General features: G+C 38.2%; 1 protein-coding gene across 6 annotated transcripts in view; it reads left to right on the forward strand.

Moving 5' to 3' along the window:
* LPIN1 (lipin 1) overlaps positions 1 to 25369 on the forward strand; it is a 78128-nt gene that overhangs the window by 45119 nt on the left and 7640 nt on the right. For 3 of the 6 annotated variants that reach the window (XM_027892838.1, XM_027892837.1, XM_027892840.1), the window contains 13 exons: positions 663 to 770; positions 4603 to 4732; positions 6619 to 6928; positions 8313 to 8406; positions 9752 to 9939; positions 10891 to 10984; positions 13357 to 13426; positions 15277 to 15369; positions 16722 to 16795; positions 18750 to 18894; positions 20342 to 20490; positions 22030 to 22116; positions 24469 to 24621. In XM_027892838.1, the coding sequence (XP_027748639.1) occupies positions 663 to 770; positions 4603 to 4732; positions 6619 to 6928; positions 8313 to 8406; positions 9752 to 9939; positions 10891 to 10984; positions 13357 to 13426; positions 15277 to 15369; positions 16722 to 16795; positions 18750 to 18894; positions 20342 to 20490; positions 22030 to 22116; positions 24469 to 24621 (1695 nt within the window). Of the gene's footprint in view, positions 1 to 662; positions 771 to 4602; positions 4733 to 6618; positions 6929 to 8312; positions 8407 to 9751; positions 9940 to 10890; positions 10985 to 13356; positions 13427 to 15276; positions 15370 to 16721; positions 16796 to 18749; positions 18895 to 20341; positions 20491 to 22029; positions 22117 to 24440; positions 24622 to 25369 lie in introns of those variants that run through there. The other 3 variants (XM_027892843.1, XM_027892839.1, XM_027892841.1) reach the window with 2 other exon arrangements.

Raw genomic sequence — 25369 nt, forward strand, 5'->3', positions numbered from 1 at the left:
TTTTTAAAAGAATAAGAATACGAGCTTTTCATGTCCCTTTTAATATAGACACGAAATATTTATTGTGTGAAAAGGACACATACAGTAATTTGCTTACTTTTTCCTGTATGTGTGCATGTGTATACCTTTCATGTCAAATCAGAGCATGCTGGACCTCCTTTCTTGTCTGTGGAACCCTGGCAAAAAGGGACAATTTTTGCTTAATGTGCATTGCATTATAATTCCGATTAGGTCTGTGTGTGAGCACCCCCATGCACGTGTGCTCCACATCCTCCATGCAGACTGTTGGAGTACAGCACTATTCACAAGACCTTATGCTAAGAAGTCTAATCTCAATATCCTGCCTCTGTAGTTGAGGGGCTGTGGAAGGGATCGTGAGGAGATTATTTCAGAGCATGGGCTCAACTTAAATGTTTTGAATTGCACTCTGGAAGAAACTTTCTCCACTGTCTATAAAGCTTAATGTGATTGACCTCACCAGTCTGGTGATAACATATGTCAGTACTCTGTCCTTTTGATGGCTTTTGGAACTGTGTCCTCTGCTTGTTTCTTGATTGCAGTATTCTGAATTTTGAAAACTCTAGATGTAATTCAGCATTCATGTAGCTAATGCAGAAAGAGTTAATCAGCACTATTTTTCTTTCTCCCAACATGCTGCCCAGTAAACCTATAGATTGTGCAGGGCAAACCTCTCTCCTCACTGTTCCAGCAGATGGAGGCCTATCTAACTCTTGTCCTCAACAATCTTCCCACTTTTCTCTTCCAGACAGGTAGAACAGTTGTCCTCTTTTCTGGACTGCTCTTTACTCCTTTTAACATATTTTTACACTTTTAACACATTAATACTCAGTGAACTTCGTTGAATTTATAACTGTACTTACTGCTAACGCATATGCTTTGAAAGTGACATTGAAAACTGCTTCCTCTGCTTGCTTCTTTGTGGGCATTGACTGGAGGTAAGTTACCTTGTAGAATCATCCATTGAACCAGGATGGCTGATGTAACCTGGGTTAAAATTCAAGTTGATTAAGATGATAAAAACACCAATAAGGAAGAACATAGCTAGTGAAAACTTACATTCCTCTGAAGATTGACTTGTAGCTTTTTACAGTCAGCATATATTTTAATGACATTTTTATCCCCTGGTTTTCCTGAGTTGTTTGCTCGTGCATAGGTTGCAAAAGTAAAAGCAAAATAAAAGCCTCATAGATTGAGTGATCAATAAGAAATGAAAAACTTGTCACGGGAGGAACCCAATGCCAAAAGAAAACTCCTCTCTCTTTGTTGTCTGGTTTGGTAGAGGGGAAGACTTTCTGTGTGTTGGACTGCACTGGGGGAGAATGTTGCAGAGTAAAGATGACACAATAGTTAAGGCATCCTGTTGGAGGCCTAGGAGGCTAAGACTTAAACCTTCTCTGTAGGTAGGATTCCACTAAGGGTGGACTCTTTTCTACAAAAGTAAAATTGAATACTTTTTGTGTTATCTCAAATTTGAGAAGTCTCAAGATTCTGCAGCCAGGCCCTTTTTCTCCATTAAGTCAAGGGAGAGAGGTCACAGCAACTCAGTTAAAAAATTTAAAGTCGGTGTCTGAATATGACCTCAACAAATCTCCATTAATGCTGGGAGAGCTTTGAGTAGTAAATCAGGCTAACTTGCTCACTGATTATCTCACCGTAGTTGCCATGGGTGCCTGAGGCTGTACCGGAACTGATAATCTTGAGGTTTTCCCAGCTTCGAGGTCTGCCCCTGACTGTGTTGCAGCACCAAGTCAAAGTGAGGTCCGGGGATTTTCAAAGCTCTTTGCCCTAGTGTTTTTCATTGCAAGGAAGGGAAGGTGCACAGGTTGGAATGGAGCAGTGGTGTGCTCTGAGTGGCTCCATAAACTTTCCTCTGGAGTTCACCTGTCTTAGAGTCTAGGTAGCTCAAGTGCTGTAGTAACTTGTCTGAGTGAGGCCTTCTCTGGGTCTGCAACTGTTGAAATAAATACCTGGTGGGTCTTTCAGCAATTTTTCCCCTCCATGTGAAATAAGGAACTCTATTATGGCCATCTAAGAGGAGGTTTGGAGAGGCTCTCAGTTATCGCTGTGACATGTACATGGCATAGGCCTCTTTCCTTCTGACTATGTTTTCACGGGTTTTTTGTCATCAGTCAAGACAGGACTTTTTCTCAGGTCACACTGCTGCTTTCTTAGAGATTTTTTTGCTTCCAGTGGAAAACACTGCAGAGATCATCATGATTTGCTATTGCAGAACTGCCAACTACAGGCAAAGTTCCCTGTTCTTTGACATTGGATTAGATTAAGGGCAATCACAGCTTGTTAAGGAATACATAGGATTGTGACACAAGTATTCATCATTTATGGGATGTGAATCAGAGATGCTGATCTAAATGGCTGAAGGCTCCCTTCCTGCTTGTGCAGTGTTGTCAGGATGGGTGGCTCTAGTTTGATCTGAAATATCTCAGCAATCTTTGCAAGGCTGGGGAATTTCAGCTGGGCTGCATCAGTCCCTAACTTAAGGACAGAGGAATTGCAAGAGATAGTTCAGCCCAAGGCAAACCAAAATGTGTGCATGGATCATCAGACAGCCTTTTCCAGCAAGAGCCTTCAGAGAGCAGAACTCTACCTGCTTTAACATACATACATGTAAGTCATGGTCCTCAGTAACAGCCTCGGCACTTCCCTGCTGAAAGTACAGGCAACTGTACTTTCCGGGAAAATTGTGGAAAACCAGGTTTCTCTTCACCCCAAATTAGTTTTCTCACTGAAAAATGCAGAGGTTCTAACTGAAATGGAAACAATACCTCTGTTCTCTCAGGTTGGCTCAGTAATTGAACCTGGGCTAAACGTACTTCAAAGGCCAGACTGGAGATTTTTCTAAGGTAGTTTGAGGGTTAAAATGGCTGTAGCGCACAGATTAGGGAAGTAATTAAGTAGCAAGACTTCTTTAAGTCTAGGTGTTTTAGGTTTAAATTACCAGTAAGAGGACTATTGCTCGCTCAGATTTTCTCAAGTGCCCAGGGTCCTGACTTCCAAAGTTTCAATGTACCCTAAGCATGGAAAATACTGCAAATCCTACAAAATTTTCAGTGGGAGATGTAGAAGTTGCTGAAAAATCCGCTAGGCATTTATTAAATTCTTGGAGTTTGAAAATACTTTTAAAATTGCATTGTGTTTACTCCTTCATCTGTAAAACTGTAGGTTATACCCTGAGAACTGATAAAAAATTAAAATTCTTAGGACCTAAAAGATCTTCCACAGTGGTATGGCTTGTAAATTTTATAATTTAATTAGGTAACATAAATATCTGTAGCTAAAAAGTCATAGCAGTTGTTTATGAATTCCCTACCAGGTAGCTCTACAGAACTGCCTTTCACTGAAAGAGGGAGATCTTAGAGCAGTATCTGAAAGGGAGAGCGACTTTTGACAAGGGCATGTAGGGACAGCACAAGGGGCAATGGCTTTGAACTGAAAGGGGTTAGCTTTAGGTTGGACTTTTGGTAAGAAATTATTCACTCTGGGGCTATTGAAGCACTGGAACAGGATGCCATGAAAATGTGTGGACTTCCCATTCCTGGAGGTGTTCAAAACCAGGCTGGATGGGGCTCTGACCAACTCAGTCTCCTGGTGTGTCCCCTTCAGGGTGGTTGGATTAGATGACCTTTAAGGTCCCTTCCAACCTAAACCATTCTGTGATTCTACCTTCATTAAGTTAGGAACTTCATGAGGTAGGAAACCTTTTGTTTTTGAGAGTGAAAGTAGCTCGGTCTGGACCTTTGACTTAGGAATGTTGTGGATTATTTTGTAGCTTGTAGTTTTTAAATCAGGGTTGGATGAGTATGCCAACAGATTATGGCTCAGACAAAAAATAATGGCCTTTGTTTAGGGAGTCCTGAGTGAAATTCTATGAATTTCTATAAAAGGCAGAGTAGGGAATCAGAATTTTTCCTTTTGCCCTTAAAATCAGTGAATCATTGTTTATTAATGACTGACTCCACATTATTGACTTCACCACATTGAAAATATGCTACAAGCATATTATATTGAGTAGTTCTCAAAACAAACAGTTAACTATGTTTGAATTGAAAGGGATCAAATTCTTTGTGTAGCTCTCCTGCTGTTCACCATATAAACATGAACAAGTTAGTAGAAAGAAGGAGTCAGCTGGATTCCTTAGACTAATTTATTACTTAGTTAGGATAAGGTGTCTTGTTGATGCAAGTGAGTAATTTCTGCACTTCACATCCATTACAGCAATACTAACAACTATTCATCTACTGATGCTGGTACCATCCACATTGTTTTTCCATACAGAAAACCAAAAATCCTCTGGAAATGTTCAGGTCCAGTGTTCTTGTTCCATCTCTTTCAGCTTCTCAAATCCTACTTCCTTAACAGCACTTACTATAAAATGGGTGAGACCTCTGAATACCAGTGTCAGAGGATCCTGAACTGTTTAACCATTTTGTCATCCCTTTATACTTTCAGTTGGCTCATGATTATTTTAATCTTCAATGCTTTGGGTTGGTGGATATCAGTTTGGAAAGTGCTTAGTGCATTGTGATTACTTTTGGTTTTGTAACTTTTTTTGTTTTTCTTTAGCCAATCAGATTCACGCCCTCCTACTCCTCAAAGTGACTCGGAGTTAGTCAGTAAACCTACGGACAGAAGTGGACTGAAGGATAATCCCCACATGCACTGGGCATGGGGAGAGCTACCCCAGGCTGCAAAGGTATCCAACATAATTTGTTTAATTCCTGCTAGCATCTATTGTGCTTTAATGGGGCACATCTGCTTATCCTACTGCAGACTGCTGAAAAGGGAATGGATCCTCCTTTTACATAAAATTACAGTTTTTTATGTAAGAGAATTGCATCTGACTCCTTAGGGGGTATTGGATCTTACACCATGGATGTTCTCAACAGTGATGATATACAGTAGAAAATAAGAAGTACCTGAGACCTAATCTTGTAAAAGTTACAAGCTTAAAAACCAGATAATATCAAACCCAATGTCCTCTGGTAAATCATTGAAATTCATAAATAGTCTTAAGATGGAAATTAGGTGCTTGGTGTTTGCAGTATGCTTCAAAAAAATGAAAATGTGTTCCTTGAGTACATAAGCATCCAGAAACACCTGTATTTCTGCATGCCCAGACATGCAGTTCTCTTGGCTGAGAGGGCTGGCTTGGTGCCATTTGGCCCAGTTAGGTGGTGGGATCTGCAGTGTCCCAGCAGCATTGTCTCCTGTGCTGCACAGTGACTGCGTACGCTGCAGTTCTGTCAGGTCCTTTCACCTCCTTGTGATGGCTGTGGAGTCAGAGCATCTGCATGGGAAAGGGAAAGGGGGAGTTATTATGTCTGCTCTAGGGTGTGAGAAATAAAGGTCAGATTTCAGTGGAATATTGTAACTGTGGGGGCTGGGATGGTGCAAGGTTTGGCCCCTCCTACTGAAGGCTGGCTTCTCTGCAGACAGGAATGCAGGAGAGATGAGGTGACACACACAGTATGAAGAAAAAAGAAAAGCCTGCTTTGCAGGCCAGGGCAGTGGGTATCCTGCTCAGAAAGAAGGCTTCTATGTTCTGGTGATGGCACCAGAGTTATAATGGCACTGTTATAATTTATCTTATGACAAAAGCAGGGATGGGAATCCGGAATTCCTAATTTCTTCAGAAGAGCTCTGGTCTCTTCTTTAACAGGCCAAGGATGAGCTGTCCCATCACCTCTGTGTTATTCTCCTCCTCATGTGTATTAGAAGAAAATTGGGAGCTATTTTCTGCTCATAGAGAACTGATTTAAGTGCACACATCCATGCAGGAGTTCGAAGTTGGCATTTGCAGTCTAGAATTTAGGGTTTCCTGCCAGCAGATTTAGACATATCTTTTTTTATCCCAGTCACACAACCTGGTGTGTGTTGCAAATTTTATTCCTGGAGGCTTGTCCCTCTCTGTGAAGTCCCTGTCTGTGTCCTTAGACAAGCTATTCTGAGTTGGTCTGGCCATACCTGAACTGGGAGTTATGCTCTGGATGCTGCTCATCTTCATCTCAAAGTTGTTTGCTTGCTATGACGTGAAGGTTGTAGCATCTATACAGCTGCTGCTGTAGTTCAGCTCCCCTCTGTAAGAACACTTCCTGTCCTACACTCAGAGAAGATCTGAAATTGTTCCTATAAAGTTATTTAAAATCTGAATCTGGGGTATAGATGAATGATGGTGTCCTGGTGCCTGAGGGCATCCTGATTGTGCAAGGACTTCAGTCTGCACTGCCTTCTCCTGTTTGTCAGGGTTACCTTCTGAAGGAAAGCTAAGATTTTCACAGGCAGGGAGAAGGGCAGGGTGGGAGGTGGGATGTGCAGGTGAGTGGAACATGAAGACTGTAGAGCAGATTGCAGAACAAATCTTTCCTTGCCCCAAGATGCAGATGAATTTTGTGCAAGCAAACACACAGCAGGAAGGTCTTTAGTGCACTGTGGTTTCCATCTCACTTAGAGATGGCTTTCTGCTATAGTTGGTTATCTTGAGAATCTCGTCTCACTGGAATGAACCGAACAGGTTAAACTCTGGCTGTTGCATTTTTTAAGAGCTTTTCTTTATCGTAATCTGTTTAATTTTCCTCACAGGCCAGTTCTCTGCTCAAAGCAAAGGAAACCAGCGTGGTGGATGTAAATCCTTCTGAAAGCACTCACTTTCGGGTCATCCAGAGCTCTCCTATAGAAGAGTTTAATACAGTGTCTCCTTCACCTGCCCTTGGACAAGCAGATGCGGCAACTGCTGATGAAAGTGAGCCCTTAACAGCTGAGACAAATAAGCCAGAGACAGAGTTGCCAGGAGCAGCTGTATCACCATTGTCTGCCAATGAAGAAATAAAACAAGCTGCAGCTTGCTCAACCCAACCAACTGGCAAGACAGATTCCCCTTCAAGAAAGAAAGGTAAAGCTGTGGATTCTGCACTTTTATATATATGATTTTGTCTTCAAATTTCATGGTGGTAAAGCACCTCATTGCCATCTAAATTAATCTGTGCCCTGGAGACACTTTAAGGGCTGGAAAAGAGTAAGGTTTGGAAGGAGACTTCAAAACCTGAGTTGTGCAGCAGGAGATACGTATTAGAACATTCACAGGAGATATATATTAGATAGAACATTCTCTTTGGTCTGGAGTTTTTGGCAGCTCTGTGCATATGAGGAAGACTGTGAGCAAAACTTGCTCCAGTTTCACTCGTGTGATAGATTCAGGGGTTTCACTCTCTAGATCAGCCGGTTCACCTGAGTTATGTGTTGCTGGTAAGTGTGGAAACTGCTCTAGTAAAACATTGTAGTATGTCTTTTGCACAAACAGCAGATTTGCCTTAAAGTGAGGTGCTTCTGTTTCACATGAGCTTTTTGAGTTCTGTGTAGTAAATGTCCTGTCCTGAATTTGTGAAGTATAACTCCATCTACTTTTCCACTTCCTAATTTCTGGGCTCTATATTAATGATATTGTATCACAAGTGTTACAATCTTCACATGAAATTTATTTTCTTACAAACTGTCTGGTTTAGAGCACTCATTCTATATTTACATAAGCTGTATATATGCCTAGTTTGTGCAACTGCTTTTTAATACTATTCAGTATTTGTATAACTATTTTCCGATTACTTTTCTAATGTTTGGTGTTGAAAATTGGGATAGCGAGAAGTTGTGCATCTGAGAATTAATTCCAGATTAGTTTTTGGCCCCACAGCAGTTACTTGTTTAGATGTGCTAGCAACAACAGGACAGTGATGGCTCTGTGTGTTGGTTCTTTTGACAGACTTAAGAGCGTTGTTTTGTCCCCTACAACAGTGCATGTGCACAGACAACACATCAGTTGTATGTGCTCAACAGTGAGTTGTCTCCATAATAAGCCAGTTATGGTGTGTTAGTGACTATAGTCTAATCTGTTACTTCCCTTTTGCAAGGAGGGATTAAAGATTAGGTTTAGGAGATTAAATGCTCTGACTGCCATACTGTGACAGTAGGCCTATGCAAATACTAAAAAGGTTTTCCTTTTGCTGTTTTCCTGCAGACTTCTGATTCTTAGTGATCTTGTCTGGCATAGGGAGTCTTCGGCATGTCTCAAAACTAGTGCTCTGCTGTCCCATTTTGTGTATTCATAGTTTGAACAACTTGTTTTGAAATTTTTGGCAGTACCATTTTGTAAAAAATCAGTTCACAAACTGTTATAACTTGTTTGGTTTCTCAATCTTAAAGTGAATAGTTAAACAGTAATAACAGCTCTGGATTGTTACTCAGAAAATATTAATTGATAGGCTGATTTGTGCTTTTCTTTACAGACAAACGAAGCCGGCATCTTGGTGCTGATGGTGTCTATTTAGATGACCTCACTGACATGGATCCAGAAGTTGCTGCACTTTATTTCCCTAAGAAGTATAAGTTCTCTTCTTATATTTTACTTTTTTAAAGAGCTCTTGTCACCTTCCATATTTAGATCAAACTCATTGCCAAGCAGATAAGACCTCTTTTGCAGAGTGCAGGCAGAGATGATGGTAGAAGGTAAATAAAACTCTGTAGAGAGGAATATTAGAGCTTTTGGAAGGTGCTGCATTTGAGCCTGAGAAGTGTGCTTGCAGCTTGTTTTCTGTTTTGGTCAGTTAAGCATCATATATTGATTGTAGATCATTATGTAATATACACTGATGTTTGTGAGTGTTACTCACATGTCCTTGGAGAGAGTTGGCTTTGGGATATATTTATCCCATGTCCTGGCTTATTACCATGACGAACATATCTTACTGTTAATAGTATTAGCAGAAAATTGTTGCCCTAGTGTTGCTCTACTGTGGGTGATCACCTATAAATATGAATATAAGAAAATAATTTATGGAAGATGAATGACAGTTATATGTGGAAATATTGCACCCTGAGCATATGATTTCCAGCTCATTCTGATCTTTATTAGATCTTCTTTTAACATTTATAGCTCCTCTTTCCACATCATGTTTAAGTCATTTGACTAAAGTCATTGAGCAATAACTAAAGTAGCTTTTGTATTTTATTTTTCTTATTTGCTTGCCTAAAGTTAGCTGTTGCAATATCAGCATTTCAATAAAATGGAAAAAGATTAGTTATATGGAGAAAATGTCAGATTGAAAATTTCTTAAATGCATTCTTATAAATCTGGAGTGAAAAGCAGAGTTTGATGAGCTTGCATTTTGTAATAATTATGTCATCTATACAAAAATTTTAAGTGGGCGTAATGACTTATTGTTTCTTAAAATTTTAATCCTGGTAGTTTATATGTAGAGTGTTTTATTTATAGATACATGACATATAAATACACAAACATACACATTTTTGTTTGGTTTTAGCTATCAGTTTATATAATTAATATAAATTAAGTAATAAACTAATATGTTTATTCTTGTTCCAGTGTGAAATAGTTCTACTAGTATGAACTCTGCTTATAGTAGCATTATTTTGTCTACTAAGATTGTACAGTTTGTCTTATTTTTCCTATCTCTTGGAAATAAGTGAAGCTAGAATTATATGTGCTTAGTTTAGGCAAGGAAGTAGAAGCAGTCTAATATTTGAGGGTACATGAGGTCTATATTTATTCTTTCTTACTGTAAAATCTGAACGAATTTTTTTTCTTTCTCTTTTTTTCTTTCCTTTTAAATCTTAATTTGCATCAAATGTATACAGTGCTTGTTGAGGGGAGTGAATTTGAGAAGGAATACAAGAAGACTGAATTCCTGATTTTTTTCTTTTCCAGTGGGGATAATGTCCAAAGCAAGAGCACAAACGACACGGGGCCGCGGTCAGACAGCCACTCTCCTCAGTCTGTTGGGAGCTCAGGTGTTGACAGTGGAGCTGAAAGCACCTCGGATGGTATTCGGGATTTGCCCTCCATTGCCATTTCTCTCTGTGGAGGCCTTACTGACAACAAAGAGATAACCAAAGGTACAGAATGCCTTTCTGAATTGCAGGCATTTGCTGGCCGCCAGGTTTGAGCATTGAAGCCTGAGGCTGCAGAGCCCTCCTGTGGCTGTGCTCAAAAATGTGTTGAGAAGATAAATACTGGCCATGTAATAATCAGTTTTCTAGAACTTATCATGCTTAGAATAGTAGACTTATATAGAACTTATTATCTTTAACATGTTTCAATAATCCACTACATACAAAAATGTTTGAAGTATTTTATTGCTATTTTTATTTCTTGATAGTGCTATGTTTTGTATTACAATAGTGTTAGTGGTGCTTTTACCACTTGGTATGGTATATAGCTAGGAAATTCACAGCTGTCAGTGTCAGGAATTAAAAAGGTGGTCTTTAAATGGGGACATGAGGAGAGAGAGTTGGAAAGTTTAACCTGAGTTCCTGTGCTAACTCCAATTTCTTGTGTAACTTTTAGATACATCACTTACAATACTCTGTTCCTTACACTTCCAGTGGCATAAGGAGAAGATAAATGTGTTAAGACTTACACTTTCTGCAGTACTGTGGCATCATATAATCATATGAGCCTAATGCTAGGCTGCTTGCTGCTCAGAAGCTTTATATTAAAACATTTCAACTATACTGTGATTTATTGGAGTCATATTATTATCTGAATCACTTGTAAATTACATAACTTTTCTAAAAGGAGATTCTTCTCCCTCACAATTACATCCCTGAGCCTTGACTTAAATTGTATGTTGAACAGGAAGGACGCCCAGCAGCAGACAAAGAAACCCTCAGCATGTTCTGAGAGTGAGAGTCTCTGAACAACTTGCTTCCATATTACAGTTAAATCTCAGCACCCTCATAATGAGTGTGAAACTTAGGTGCCTGAGATATGCTAAGAGGTTTAGGTTGGCCCATCCTAGGCATCTATAAATGCATGCTTTACAAATGTAACCTTTTCCCCCACAGAAGAATTCTTAGAACATGCAGTGACATATCAGCAGTTTGTGGACAATCCCGCTATCATTGATGACCCTAACCTTGTGGTTAAAATTGGAAATAAGTAAGTATATTTCAGAAAAAAAAAAATTACTGTTGTAACAAAGACTCTTCTGTGGCACTTCAGTGCGTTAGATCAGTTTAGCCATAGCTGAAAAACAGGTTTTGAATGTCTGTAGCTTGGATTCATCCAGAAAGATTCATCCATTCATTCAACTCCCTGGTGAATTCAGGCACTTCGAGTTACCTTTCCTCCATTAAATTGAAAGTAAAGAGCAGTTTCAGATGACCTGTTACAGCTAACTGACACAATTTGAATTTCAAGAAGCTGCTATTAAATGCTAATAGTATTCACACTCAATTGACAGAGTAAAAATTAAATATGATATGAACTTGCTAAGGCTTGCCCTGAGCAAGTTTGAATAATTAATATTTGCAGGGATGTGTCAGTCTGCTTGCAGTCACTCAGTACCCAGTACTTTTTTTTGTATATACTGAATATTTTGCTAATAGGCCTCTATGGAGGCATTGCTTTTCAAGACTTGTCAAACTTCAACCATTGAGTATGAGGCTTACATTTCTGCAAGGATAAGATTATTTCATGTTTATGTTACCAGCAGCAGGGCAGTACTATAGTCTATGCCAGATGCAGATGCAACTATTTGAAGGATTCTTTAAGTTAAAATCTTCTTGCACCTGGCAAACAGTGTTAGAGGATAGAGGAGACGTCATGGCATTGTGCTTTGGGTACCCTTAGTCACAGACATTGCCTATGCAAATCTCATAAACCAGTTGATAGTTTGTATTGTGTATGTTATGGCCTCATACCTGACCCTCTCTGTGCTCTGAGGTAAGTAATTTCCTGCTTTCCTGACAGAGTCATTTGAATTTGATGATAGTATTTACCTGCTTACTGAATGTGGTAGGAATAGAAGAGTACTTAGTGAGGATCTTACTGTCATGTTCTCTGAATGCTGTGTGAGCTTCAGCTTCCCTAGGTGATGGATACTGTAATTGTCTTACTGTCTGTAATAAGAGTTGACCTCTATTCAACATGTAATAGCAGAAGCTTGACATCCTGCAGACTGCAGCCCTTGACTTTTATGTAGTTCCTGGATGGAAAAACTGAAAGACTTGTAAAAAACGTGGCACAATGCTGTGATAATGAGGTATAGTAAGGACATTAGCTGGATGGATGGTTGCCCCAGAGTTGTGCTCAATGGCTCTGTGTCCAGGTGCAGAGTGATAATGAGCAGTGTTTCTCAGGGCTCTGTCTTGGCACTGGTGCTCTTCAGTATCTTTATCAATGACATAGACTATGAGATTGAGCACACCTCCAGCAAGTTTGCAGATGACACCAAACTGAGTAGTGCATTTGAATCAACAGAAGTGGGGGATGCCATGCAGAGGGACCTGGACAAACTTGAGAAATGGGCCCTTGAGAACCTCATGAAATTCAACAAGTTCAAATGCAAGGTGCTGTGGCTGGATCAGGGCAATCCCAGACATGAGTGCAGACTGGGAGATGAACTTATTGAGAGCAGCCCTGCGGGGAAGGACTTGGGGGTTCTGGTGAATGAAGAGCTGGATGTGAGCCAACAGTGTGTGTTCACAGCCCAGAAGGCCAACTATATCCTGTGCTGTGTAGAAGGCAGCGTAGCCAGCAGGTCAAGGGAGGTGATTCTGCCCCTCTGCTCTGGTGAGACCCCACCTGCAGTGCTGTGTCCAGGTCTGCGTCCCCAGCACAGGAAGGACACTGACCTGTTTGAATGAGTCTGAAGGAGGGACACAAAGGTGTGATGAGAGGGCTGGAACACCTCTCCTGTGAAGACAGTATGACAGGGGTGGGGTTGCTCATCCTGGAGAAGAGAAGGCTCTGGGAAGACTTCATTGCAGCTTTTTTGTGCTTCAGGGGCGTTTAGAAAAAAGGAGAGCAACTTTTTACATGGGCTGATAGTGATAGGATAAGGGGGAACAGTTTTAAACTAAAAGAGGAAAGATTTAGTTTAGATGTTAGGAGGAATTCTTTACTGTGAGTCACTGGAGCAGGTTGCCCAGAGAAGTGGTGAATGCACCATCCCTGGAAGTGTTCAAGGCAAGGGGCCCTGAGCAACTGGTCTAGTGGAAAGTGTCCCTGCCCTTAGCAGGTGAGTGGAAATTAGATGCTCTCTAAGGTCTCTTCCAACCCATTCTGTAATTCTATGATGACTTGAGGAATGTGTGACAAATATGCTTTCTAATCAAGTGTCTGGCTTCTCTTACATACCCTGAAAAGTATATGCCATAAATACCTGTGGAATAAGATGGGTCTGTTATTATTAGTGCAGGCCAGAGTTTGACCTGTGCTTCATGGCTTTACCCTGCCAGGTGATAAATACAAAGTAGACTGTGAATTGGGATTACAAAATGCAGTAATCGTCTCTCTTGTGTACCCAGGTACTATAACTGGACGACAGCTGGTCCCCTTCTGCTGGCAATGCAGGCATTCCAGAAACCTTTGCCAAAGGTGAGATTGAACATGAAGATTGGTAAGAAGAGGAGTTGTGAATTTATGCCATTGATTAAGGGAGGGAATAGGGTTGTTGTACAAGAGAACACAGTACTATCTATCCACACATAAACATTCATCTAGCCTATGGTAAAGGCTAAATAAGCTGGACTAAGTTTGGTTTGTGAATAGTGTTTGCTTGCCAGGCAATTACAACTATTTTGAAAAAGGAAAACTTCCTTTTTTACTTCGTTAATATGGATTGTAAACATAAATTATGTTGGCCTATGTTAGTGTTTTAGAAAAATCTTCTGTGAGTGTGAAATTCAGTGTGTTCATACTTTTTTTTTAGTGGTTAATGTATATTCTGAAGGCTGATAACTTTCTAGACAGTGCAATTTTAAATTTAGTGGAGAAACTGGTATTTATATTTGGAACAATCTGTGTGATTGGGAGGGTTTACTTGGTTGAACTGTACCTCTGAAACTAAAATTACTCATTTATGCTACCAGTCATCCTATTGGTTTTCGTCATGACTTGTTATTTAGAGTTTTGATTTGCTGTAGTTATGAAACTAAGGAATTGAAATACTAAGATATTTCATTAAAGCAGACACGGTGGAGTGATTGAAAACCGAACTTTCTACAAAAAAAAAATAAATCACTCATGTATTGCAAAATACACTTAAATGCATGTCTAATTTTAAGCATGTGAATTCTCTCACTAAAAGTCAATAGGGCATCTGCTTCAAGTTGTTGATATGTTTGAGAACCTCTTTAAATTGTAGCTTTAAATTGTTGTTCTCAGTGGTGGCATTCCATTCTCAGTAGCTCCATCCACTCCCTGTTTTTGTTATTTTGTTTAAAAAGCTGTCATTTGCTCAACTTTATTCCTCTGTAATTTCTTTTTTATCCTCACATACTTTAAATAATACAGTGAAGGGAACCTATGGGAAAACTGAGCAAAGGGGTGCATTGTCCCACACATCAGCTGAGTGCAGCTTCCTCTAACTGCTAAGAGTTCTTAGAATGTTTTTTCCATTTTTAAAAAATCACTAATGAACATCACAGCTTTCTTTTGGTGACTTTGCTTACAGTGGAACCTGTCATCTCAGAAAGGCAGTGGCTAAGCTGTTCCAGGGCGTACCAAACCCTGTGGTCACCTTTGCTATAATATTTTCCCTTTCCATCTTTTGCATCTCTGTGGCTGAAAGAATTCAGCTCTCCTTGTTGCAATGCATAAGGCTTCAGTCATTATGGAGATTGAAGGAAACTTCTCTACTTGTGTCTAGTATGTAGAACCAATGAAACGTAGCCAGGGTTTATAAAAAACCAATTCAAACATTGTCAGTGAAATTCACAGCATCATGCGAAATTCATAACAGCTACTAATGTCTTTTCTTTTTTTCTAAACTGGTGATTAATTATGCACTTTACAGTTATTTTTAAATGAGAATAGCCATCTTGCATGTCAGTTTTTTACTGTTTTGCATGACAGCTCCTTCAGGAAGTGATATTTTTCTTTTTTTTTTTTTTTAACATATAAATACTAAATAACTTAAAAACAGTAGGTTCTCCATTCTAGACATTATACTAATATCTCTTTATGCTTTTTTTTTTCTTCTTTGATTTGGTTTCTTTTTCATTTTCCTTTTAAATATACCATAAGTATTCATGCTTAAGTTACTTCAGAGCAGCTCTGGATACCATTAGATTTTGCTTCAGTAGAATTTATGGTCCACAGACAGTATGTTTACTTTTATTCTATTTATTATCAGTTAATATTGTGTGTTTGGCACTTTTTCGTTTACATATATCAGGTTGTCCTTTGTTTTCGGCCTTTTTTATGTTACCATACATTTATCACAGGCAACTGTGGAATCTATAATGAGGGACAAGATGCCCAAAAAAGGTGGAAGGTGGTGGTTTTCATGGCGAGGGAGGAACAGCACTATTAAAGAGGTAAGTTTAAGAAGCAAGCAAGAGTTCCTTCTGGTTGCAGTGGGAAGGCTGGGTATTTCCATATTCATCCCTCAGAACTTTACTTCAGAGAGTATCACAGTATTCAATTTGACTGAGAATATACGCATTAAGAGAGATTTAAACATAGTCTGGAGTCTGATTTCTTTTGACTTCAAAAAGCTGTGGATCAGACCCTACCTGAAACATTTGACTGAAGAGTTTTGGTTCTGCCTTTATTTTCAGAAACAAATCTGAGGCATTATTATCTAATCTACTCCATCTCTTTTTGGCAACCTAGAATCAAAGAGTTGTGCCACTAATTTAATGTTTTCATGCAGACTACCTACCTTTCTGCAGCTTTCTTTTGATAGTTGAGGAGCAGACATATTTATGAGTAGTGTGAGCTGTAAAATTCAGCAAAACCTAAGATGGAAAACTGACTATATATATTAGATTGAAAGTCTTCTGGAGTTTCTTTTCAGAGCATTAAAAGTTTGTGGTAACAGTCCTAAAGCCATGGATGAACATTAAAGAACAGTGAAAAAACCAAAGATTTTATATGAAATATTGATCTCCTGTCTAGACATATTTAATCTTTAAAGTTGTCTAATAAAACCTCTTCATATTAATTTATTCTACTGAAGCGTTAGTACTTGAGGGGAGAAAATGACTTCTAATACAATTTTATGGTTATGCCTCAGTCAGGAACTTCTTTAGCCTTGTATGAAATAACCACTGTACTGATTTGTGGGTATGGGCTTCAGAGCATGAGATTTTAGTTTTATAGTTGTTTGAAGTTTTTAGAATTTACCTCTGGAAGTATTTGCTTATCTATTGAGCTGTGGAACTAGTCACTATTTAAAAATCTTGTGGAATGACAATCATGGTATTCAGTATCTACTCAAGGTAAGAGCAGTTTGGAAAGTTTTATTGGATAAAAAATTTTAATAATACTATGAAAGGTAATCACATTTTTTCCCATCTCCAGTCATACTTTGCTTTTTCAGGTGAAAGCTAGCTATTTGAGGTGTATGAATTGAGTAGTTATGGAGTTGATCCCAGAACTTCAACAGCACTAGATGTGAAATCTGATATTCCTCTACTTCTTCCATGCAAAACTAAATCTTAATTATCCTCTGGGTTTTATATTTGCATTTTTTAGGTCTTTGTGCAGCCTACAGTCTTTAAGAAACCATGACATTTTACTTTGCCTACAAGCAAAGGAGACAAACATGCTGTTGATTTTTACCAAGTTTGTAGAAGACTGAATTTGATTTTCAAGTGTTTTTCTAAGAACGTTTGCTTTCTGCTCAGCAGGACACGCCTAGCAACTCATACTTGTGTTCTTACAGGAAACAAAGCCAGAGCAAGGTATGAGTGAGAGTGGACTTACAGAAGACTCTTCGCAGATGAGCAGGGCAAACAGGTACCCCCAGAATTATCTGTACCTCAAATAAGCAAGAGTTAGCTTTTAAAAGTGAGAACACCTCATATATTTTGATCAAAGAAATACTGTCTCAGTGAAATAAGTTCAATTTGTTACTCACTGCACCACATTAGTGCAGATAGGAGAGCTCTACCTATGGCAGGGTTGCAGACTGTGTGGGTGCATTGTGGCATTTCTGTGGGTTTGGCTGGCACCTCTGTGGCACACGTTCCCATTTCAAGGGAACGTCATAGATGAACCCATGTTTTTGTCAGATCCCATTTGCTAAAATTTTCAATTTACTTGGATTTGTGGCCTGACCATTTAAGTTTTCCCTGCATTTTTTGGGAAGTTCAGGGGCCTAAGACTTTCCAGAGTGTTTTTCACAGGTAATAGCCATGCTTTCTGTTACTTCTTTCAAGGATAGCAGGAATCTCTTCCTTCTCGTGGTCCAAACAAATCACACTATATAACCAGAATCTCACCTTTAGGAGGGATCCATAAGATGATCTTTAACTTTCTTTGGAGGGATGAATTATCCAGGAACAGCTCTCCTACCTTGCCTCTTTTCTGTGCATACAGATCTTAATGTAAAGACAGCTCATCTATGTGCTGTCTGCACTTACATTTGAAAAGGGCCAGATTCAGATATTCTCATTATGTTAAGGTTGGGAATCACCTTTCTGAAACAAAAAGTCATTAGCTGTTGTTCTTCCTGGTGGTCAGCAGCTGCAATCCAGGTAAATGGGCTGAAAGGAAGATTCTTCATTCTGTAGGAGACTGTTGTCTCTGTTGCTTCTCTGAGATTGAGAGCCATAGAATAAATCAGGAAGGCTGATTTTACTTTTAGGGATGGCACATGACGTTTAGGTCTGTTTCTTACATGGTTGTTTAAAGATAACCTTTAAAGTGGGATTAAGACTTCAAGCAGAGTAGATTCTGAAATTGGTGTTCTTTGTTTAAATTTTAACTGGCCTTGGAAGTCTGTCATTAAAAACTTAATATTTACAAGCAAAATGTAACAAGTGGGATGTTGAGAAAAGCTTTTGAGATGAGATGTCACAAAAGATAAAATAGGCTTTTAAATGTTACTTGTCATGACATACAGTACCTTGATACTGGATCAAGACTTCCTAACATTAAACAACATCCAGGTGTGATTGAAATAAGAGGTCAAATGCTGATTGTTTTAAAGACAAGATTTGTAGGATTGGAAAGAGTATTTTACCTTCTGCCTACAGTGATAGATTTTTTTGGTGCAAACCTTTTCTCTGAAGAAAAAGACCCTTAACAAATCTCTAAAAATGGTTGTACAAGAAAAAAAAGACCCAACCTATACCAATGCATATTTAAACAGAATAGTGTGAGGGGGCTCAGGTTTTATGACTTTTCATCATTGTATCCTGAATGGGATAATCCTGAAAAGTCTGGAAAAGAGTAATCCAATGAGCTGAACTCAGTCAGTGAAAGAGAAAGGTAAGTTACTTTCCATAATAAAATCTGCACCCCCTGCATTTCTTTTTTATTAATCTTTAAATTCTTTGGGGGAGGAGAGAAGGGGGAAGAGAAAGCCAGAGTAACAAATGCATCTCTCTTCTCCTGAGAACAGAGGATTTTTGTTGTTATAGTATCTGGTGGGTATTATTTTTTTTGGCACAATGAGATTCTTGTGTCAATGCAACATGTTAATTTATATTTATTAAATTTAAGTAGTGAAAATAAGTGAATGGCTAGAGAAATGCAACTATGAATAATGGGGAACATGCCTGAATGAAAATTCAGTGCTTCATTGATATATTCAAAGCCATAATGTGAATGACCTCCTGTGAGACAGTACTTGGAAGCAGAGAATCAAGGACTTTATTTGGTGACTCACTGGTAATGCATTTTTAATGGATACTGAGATGCATTTACTGACATGATAACATCATTTTCTGTGTGTGCAATGTTCCAGAATAAAAGATGAATCTTCTTCAAGCGATGAAGACCCTAGAGCTGCCAAACAAAATCTTGCGTCATTGCAAACCAACTCCAGTCATCTCTCATTATTGTCTGGAGTCAGTTACAAAAAATCACTTCGACTCACTTCTGACCAGCTTGTGAGTTAATTTTACATCCTTGTCCTAAATGTCATTTCTAATACAACATGAACCACACTGTTATTCAGGCTTGCAAAGCTTAATTACCTCTTTTGTCTTCCATTTAACTCCCTCTCTTTTTACATTCAAAAAAAACCCAAAAACAACAAACACCTTTCCCTTTCTCTTTTATATATTAAGCATGAATGTTGTTCTTTGCAGCAAGTGCTGGCATTCAGGGGTGGGATCCCATTTAGAAAAATGTCAAAATTAAATTCCAAAGTATGTATTTTTCACCTGTGTAAAAGTGTACTAGAACCACTTCATTTTTTCTAGTATGTACGGTGTGTATATGTTAACCCACAAGCCTCTCTTTTTCCTTTTTTTCCTTTTTTCCTTTTCTTTCCTCTCATTCATAGGCAAACAGTCACATTTTGCATAAATACAGTTTTCTGCTAGTAACTTCTATAAGAGGTGCTTGTGAATTTACTATGAGACCAGACTATTAATTGTTTTGAAGCTGTTTCTTCTATGACAGAGGTGTTTTGACTAATGGTGACAAAAATGTTTCAGTTTTGTGTTCTGTACATTTCAACTCGATCTGGAAAAATAGGCTACTTTAGGGAAATACTTTCTGTCATCTTATCTACAAGCAATAAGTTTTTTGAAACCCACAGGGTGTACAGCATTAAACAACCCACAGAGTGTACAGCATTAAGCAGCCCGTCACTCACTGCCTGGATAATTTGTAAGAAATATAGAATTTTTCCCACGAGATAGATGGGATGTGTTGGTAATTTTCTATAGCAAACAGAAAGCAAGGGTGGCATAAACATATTCATACATTTCAGTTTCAGAAACCTTGCAGAAATTAGCTGAAACTAAAACTGCTCTTAAATTGTTTTCTTGATGAAACAGTGGGTGAGACTGATCAGTTACCCATCAGTTATTCTTCATTCCCACCCCTTTTTCACTTTTTTACTAATTGAAAAATTACAGTGGAAGATAATTAAGAAAAAGGTACACTTAGAATATTAAATTCCTACAAGTTTGGGGAAAATGAACAGGTAGGTCCACAAATAGAGTCAAATCAGTAGTCTCTTGTCCAGCACGTTACTGAGTAACACAGAAAACAGTGAAGGTCAGCAAAGTGGGAGAGTGAAGGATATGGGTGAGAGTGGTGGATTATTTTATGAAAGAGGTGAACATTTGGGGATTTTATTTTTTTTAAAATATACCTGATTTTGAAACAGACTTTTTTCTTTATTTGCTTTGTTCTGTTCTATATGTCAATGCCTAATATACACAACAGAGGGCAAACCTCTGATGATGTTATTTAGACCATAGCTCTGCTGAAAGCAGTAAGATTCAGTGTGACCGAGGCAATGATCATCTATGGCTTTGTGTTTGCACTGTACCCATTTCACATGCTCAGTTTGTTGATCATCTTGCTGATAATGTCTTGCAGAAAAGCTTAAAGCTCAAGAATGGCCCCAATGATGTGACCTTTAGTGTTACAACACAGTATCAAGGCACTTGCCGCTGCGAAGGCACCATTTACCTGTGGAACTGGGATGATAAAGTTGTTATTTCTGACATTGATGGAACAATCACACGGTGAGTTCATAAACAGGGAGAGACTTTATCTGCAAGGACAAGTTGCCCTTTAGACTAAAGGAAAAAGTAATTAACAGGGAATTTTGAGTCAAAGAATCATTGCATTCCAGTGTTTTCTGAGGGTGTTTATTTTTTTTTTAAATTTGGCTATCAAACAATGCAAGAATCCTTAGCTGAATTCTTAATTTAATAAAGACACATGCCATATGTTCCTATTATTTGTCACCCATTGGTGTTTAATGGTAGTATTTACAACAATATTGGAGGACTTCCTAACCATTTTGCTGCATCACACTTACGAAGTGCACTTGCTACATTAAAAAGCAGAAACACGTTAATTTTTGTTTTAGATGCTATTACTGGGGCATTCCACTGAGAGGCATTAGTATTATTTAGAAGACAAGACTCCAGAATCAATGTCAGAATCTGATGGAAAGTTTCAGATTAGTACTTTGGGTAAAAAACCAGAATTTTAGAGTGACCAAAATGATTCACTGACTCATTGATTTTTATTTATTTAGTTTTTTAACACTGGGGAAAACAATTGTGTGTGGAACAGGGGAATCACAAAAACATTGTCTTTTTAAGTGAAATGCTTAGATTTTGTTTTTAAACGATATATTTCAAATGAAACCTAGCTTTATCTAATCAGAGAAAGGAATGAGGAAAAATAATTTCCAAGAATAATCTGGAAGGAATTAAAATACCTGATTTAAACCGAAACTCTCTTCTGTGATTTATCCATTGTATTGCAAACTCCTTTTTTGGTGCAAAATTCTTGTTTTGTTTTTTAATCTTCAGTAAAGTTAGTGGGATCTGTTCTTCACTCTGTTGTTGAGCCACCCAGAGTTACTTCATTACTTCACCTTACAATACCAGTGCAAATCCACCCTAAGCCACTGCCCAATGTTTTTCCCTCTACAATATGAGATCTTCGGGGTGTGGACTTCTTACTGTGTATCTGCACAATGCTTAGTCAAGCAAGGTGTCTATTTGTACCATTTGTTATTATACTGTAAATAATTTTCTCATATAAAGCAGTAAATATGTTGAAACCAGAATAAATATTTCAAAATACTTCATATGTGACCAACTCCTGGCTCTATGAGGAAAAGTCTGGAGTAAGCTAGAATGTGACTTATCTCACACTCTCAATTTTCCATAAACTTCCCTTATGAGTATATTTGGTTTATTTAGAAAACAGTTAATTCAAACCTCAAAAGGTATGCTTAGTACTGGTGGCCTACATGCCTGACTGATGGCCTATGTGCTGTAACTTCCATGTTACCTTATGGGTCACAAGCTTATCTGTCTTGGGGCACAAGAGTAATTAAAACAATGTGGCCAAGGATGAGCATATCAGTCTGTCTGAAAAGAAAAGGGAATAAAATAATCCTCTGATTACAATCAGTACCTTACAGAAAACCTTATTTTCATTTGCTGCTAGCTAAGTAAGCTAGTGGGGTTTGTATTATCCTCAACTGTTACTACAAGTATTGGGTTTTTTCAGTTCAGTTACATTGTTTTCCCTTTATTCAGGTCAGATACTTTAGGCCATATTTTGCCAACTCTTGGCAAAGACTGGACACACCAAGGGATTGCGAAGCTGTACCATAAAGTGAGCCAGTGAGTATTCAGTAATTCTGTTCATGTATCTGTGGCTTGTTTGTTTGTTTATTTGCACATAAAAATTAAAATTTCTCTAGGTTTCTCTTAACCTGTAAGGATAACAATTTCATCAATATCTTGTCACTTCAGTGATGCTTACACAGTGTAAGCATCTGCTGCATGACATCCAGAGCAAAATCTGCTTTGTGATACCCAAAGCAAAAGCCCCCTATCTATGAGTAGTGATTGCTCTTCCAGCCATCCCAAACAGATACCTACAGATAGTTCAAAGACCGTAGTAATTTGAACGAGTTATGCAGTTGCAGTGTGCAACTTTTTTAGTACTGATGATTATACAATTAGTTTTGTTATTTATGTATACAAGTGTTTGTTACTGTTCCATTGTTAAATTGAAAGGTTGGGAAGGATTAGTCTTAAAATATTTTTGTGTCAATGGTTCATTTTGAGAGTAGGTGATAAGTAAACATTGCTTAAAGTACAGTTTAAAGGTACTGAAGATCAGTAAGACATATGCTGTGAGTGGCCTAAGGAAAAGGCTTTAACTTGGCAACACCAGTGGGAGCTGCTATATTATAGCCCAGTAATTGACCTGCACTGATTGGTCCACAGTGATAAATACTTTGCATGCCACTGGAGGGGGTAAAGGATTGGATTTATCATGTTTAGGTGTGGCTTTTACATTCTCTATAATCCATGGAAAAAGATGGGCATCTTCAAAAAGTAGCTCAGTACACCATGTTTAGAAAAAAATATTTTTTTCCCATTAGTTATTGAAGATATATTGGGCAATAGTATATCAGCTGTGCTTTGGGGCAGTTAATGTCATTAACAAGGGGAATATCTGGGTATGACCTAGAGCAATATATTCCAAAAAAATGGGGATGTTTCCTCTGATGAATCCGAACAGGAGAAAATCAATCAGACTGTACCAGCTCACATGGGGTGATGTGTGGGAATGCTTCTACGTGAGCAAGGCTAGTGCAAAAGTGTAGGTGTACTGTTGGTTCCCTTGGTACATTTTATGATGTAGCCAAGCCATTGTGTACACTGGAAGATCAAAGACAGAGTATGGTGAGTTCTGTAATTACCCATTGAGAGATAAAAGGAAATGAGGAAAAATTAATTGATGTCTGAATGGGATCAGATAAAGTATCTGATTTTAATTTTTACAAGGAGGATTACTGATTGCTGTTTTCTTTTATTGCATTAAATCAGCTTTTCTTATATATTCACATTACCAGAAATGTTTGAAGAGCCTCTGGTACACATCACAACTGTCCTCCTAGTTAATCTGATTTGTTCTGTGCACCAGGGTTATGCTGAGGTTCATTTAATGCTTTTTGTTTTACATAGATGATGAATTATAAATTATGGATCATGAAATCTAATTATGCCAGAGACACTTGTCTGTGTGTAAACATACATGTACACAGAAAAGACAGGACAGCTTGGGAATTCACATGCTGAGTTCTGTGTATAACCTCTGCATTACGTTTGGTGAAAATGTTAATTAATTTTTTTAATTGCAGTTGTTATTTCTGTGCCTGCCAGCACTGTCAGTTGCTAGAGCTTTGGTGATCATAAACATAGGGGAAAAAATAGATTTGAGTCATGTTGGTTTTCAAATTACTGAGTTAATTATGTAGTGGCTGGATATTACAGCTGAACACCATATAAATGTTCAGTAGTTGGATCTAATGACCATGCGTGCGCCGAATACAATATTTCTGTATTTTATGAACAGTAATTTCCTTATAGGAATTGGAAAGTAAACTGCTATTAAGTTGAACTAATATCAGATAGGACTCTCTTCTATCATGAACAGAACCTGTGACTTCTGCCATAACTTATTTCACTGTCAAGCATTTATTCTCATACTGTATTTTGAAGTTCAAATTTGTTTCAACTTGAAGTAATATGTTACTGCTGCACATAAACTAGTCTGTTTTTACAGAGACCCAAGAGGCAGGAATGCAACACTCTTAGTACAACAAAGACCTATACACCATTATGTGTTCTATGCCAAGTGTTTTCCTACTCACAGATGTCATTTCAGTTAATTCTAAGGACAATGGTTCTACCATGCAGGAGTGGATAGGAAACCATAAGGAGTCATAAGTCATGAGAAGAGAAGAACCTCTTTAGATGCAATCATAAAATGCAGTGAAACTAGATAGGTTTTAATTATCCAGGTTTCTGGCATAAATGTTTTTATTCCTTTTAAATCAAGTTACATTAAAGTAAGTCTGTTTAATAGTCATGACTTGATTCATGCAAGCCCAAAAATTATTAATACTTAAATACCTGCTTTATTTTTACAGTAGTTTCTTCTTTTGTATCTGTTCACAGAAATGGATATAAGTTTTTGTACTGCTCAGCACGTGCTATTGGAATGGCAGGCATGACCAGAGGATACTTGCACTGGGTCAATGAACGAGGAACTGTGCTGCCTCAGGGGCCAGTGCTGCTGAGTCCAAGCAGTCTTTTCTCAGCTCTTCACAGGTAATGCAATTTCACTCTTATGCAGAAAGAAACTGCAAGGTTGGTGGAGGCTGAATTCTCAGCTTTTTTTAATGGGAATACTTGAAATAATTTATAATGTGGTTTTTTCTTACATATTGGTGCAAAATTTCTCTGGGAAGAAATTTTGTTGGAGAAAGACCAAAATTCAGTAGATAATTAATAGATCGTTTGCTTAGTTTGTCTTCGATGTATATTGAGGTATATCTATGTTCTCTGTTTACCTACAGCTACTGCTTAGTGACTTCATGTGTTTAATATGGTGTGTTAATATTTAGCTGTAGGAGAAATGTGGACATTTTAATAGCAATCCTTCTTGCCTTGGTCTGTAAGGTGTTCCAGTTGGCATGAATATATTTTTGTGTGAGATTATTTCTTAGTGGATTTTGAAGAAATTCATGTGAAAATGAAATGAACTTTTTACATGCCTGACTGCACTGTGGAATTCTGTGTGGACAGTGTTATCTTTTCTAGGCGTTGAACTGCAATAAGTGAATAAGAATAGCACAGATTATGAATATCATACCTTCTTTCTAATTCAGTGAAGCATGTCAAGTGATTACTGAAAATATTTTAAGCTAAGTTAAAAGCTGCTATGACAGGATATATTTCATTAGAATTTTTAATGGAAGGTTGTTCAGATGTTCTCCTGATTGAGTGACATGCTACAGGCAGTCTTACCAGTCATGTTCTAAATATAAGAAACCGTGGAGGTATTACTGTGCACTTC

Source organism: Empidonax traillii, unplaced genomic scaffold (assembly GCF_003031625.1).
Source record: "Empidonax traillii isolate 1590-97213 ecotype Southwest subspecies unplaced genomic scaffold, ASM303162v1 scaffold371:size713392, whole genome shotgun sequence".
Lineage (NCBI taxonomy): Eukaryota > Metazoa > Chordata > Aves > Passeriformes > Tyrannidae > Empidonax > Empidonax traillii.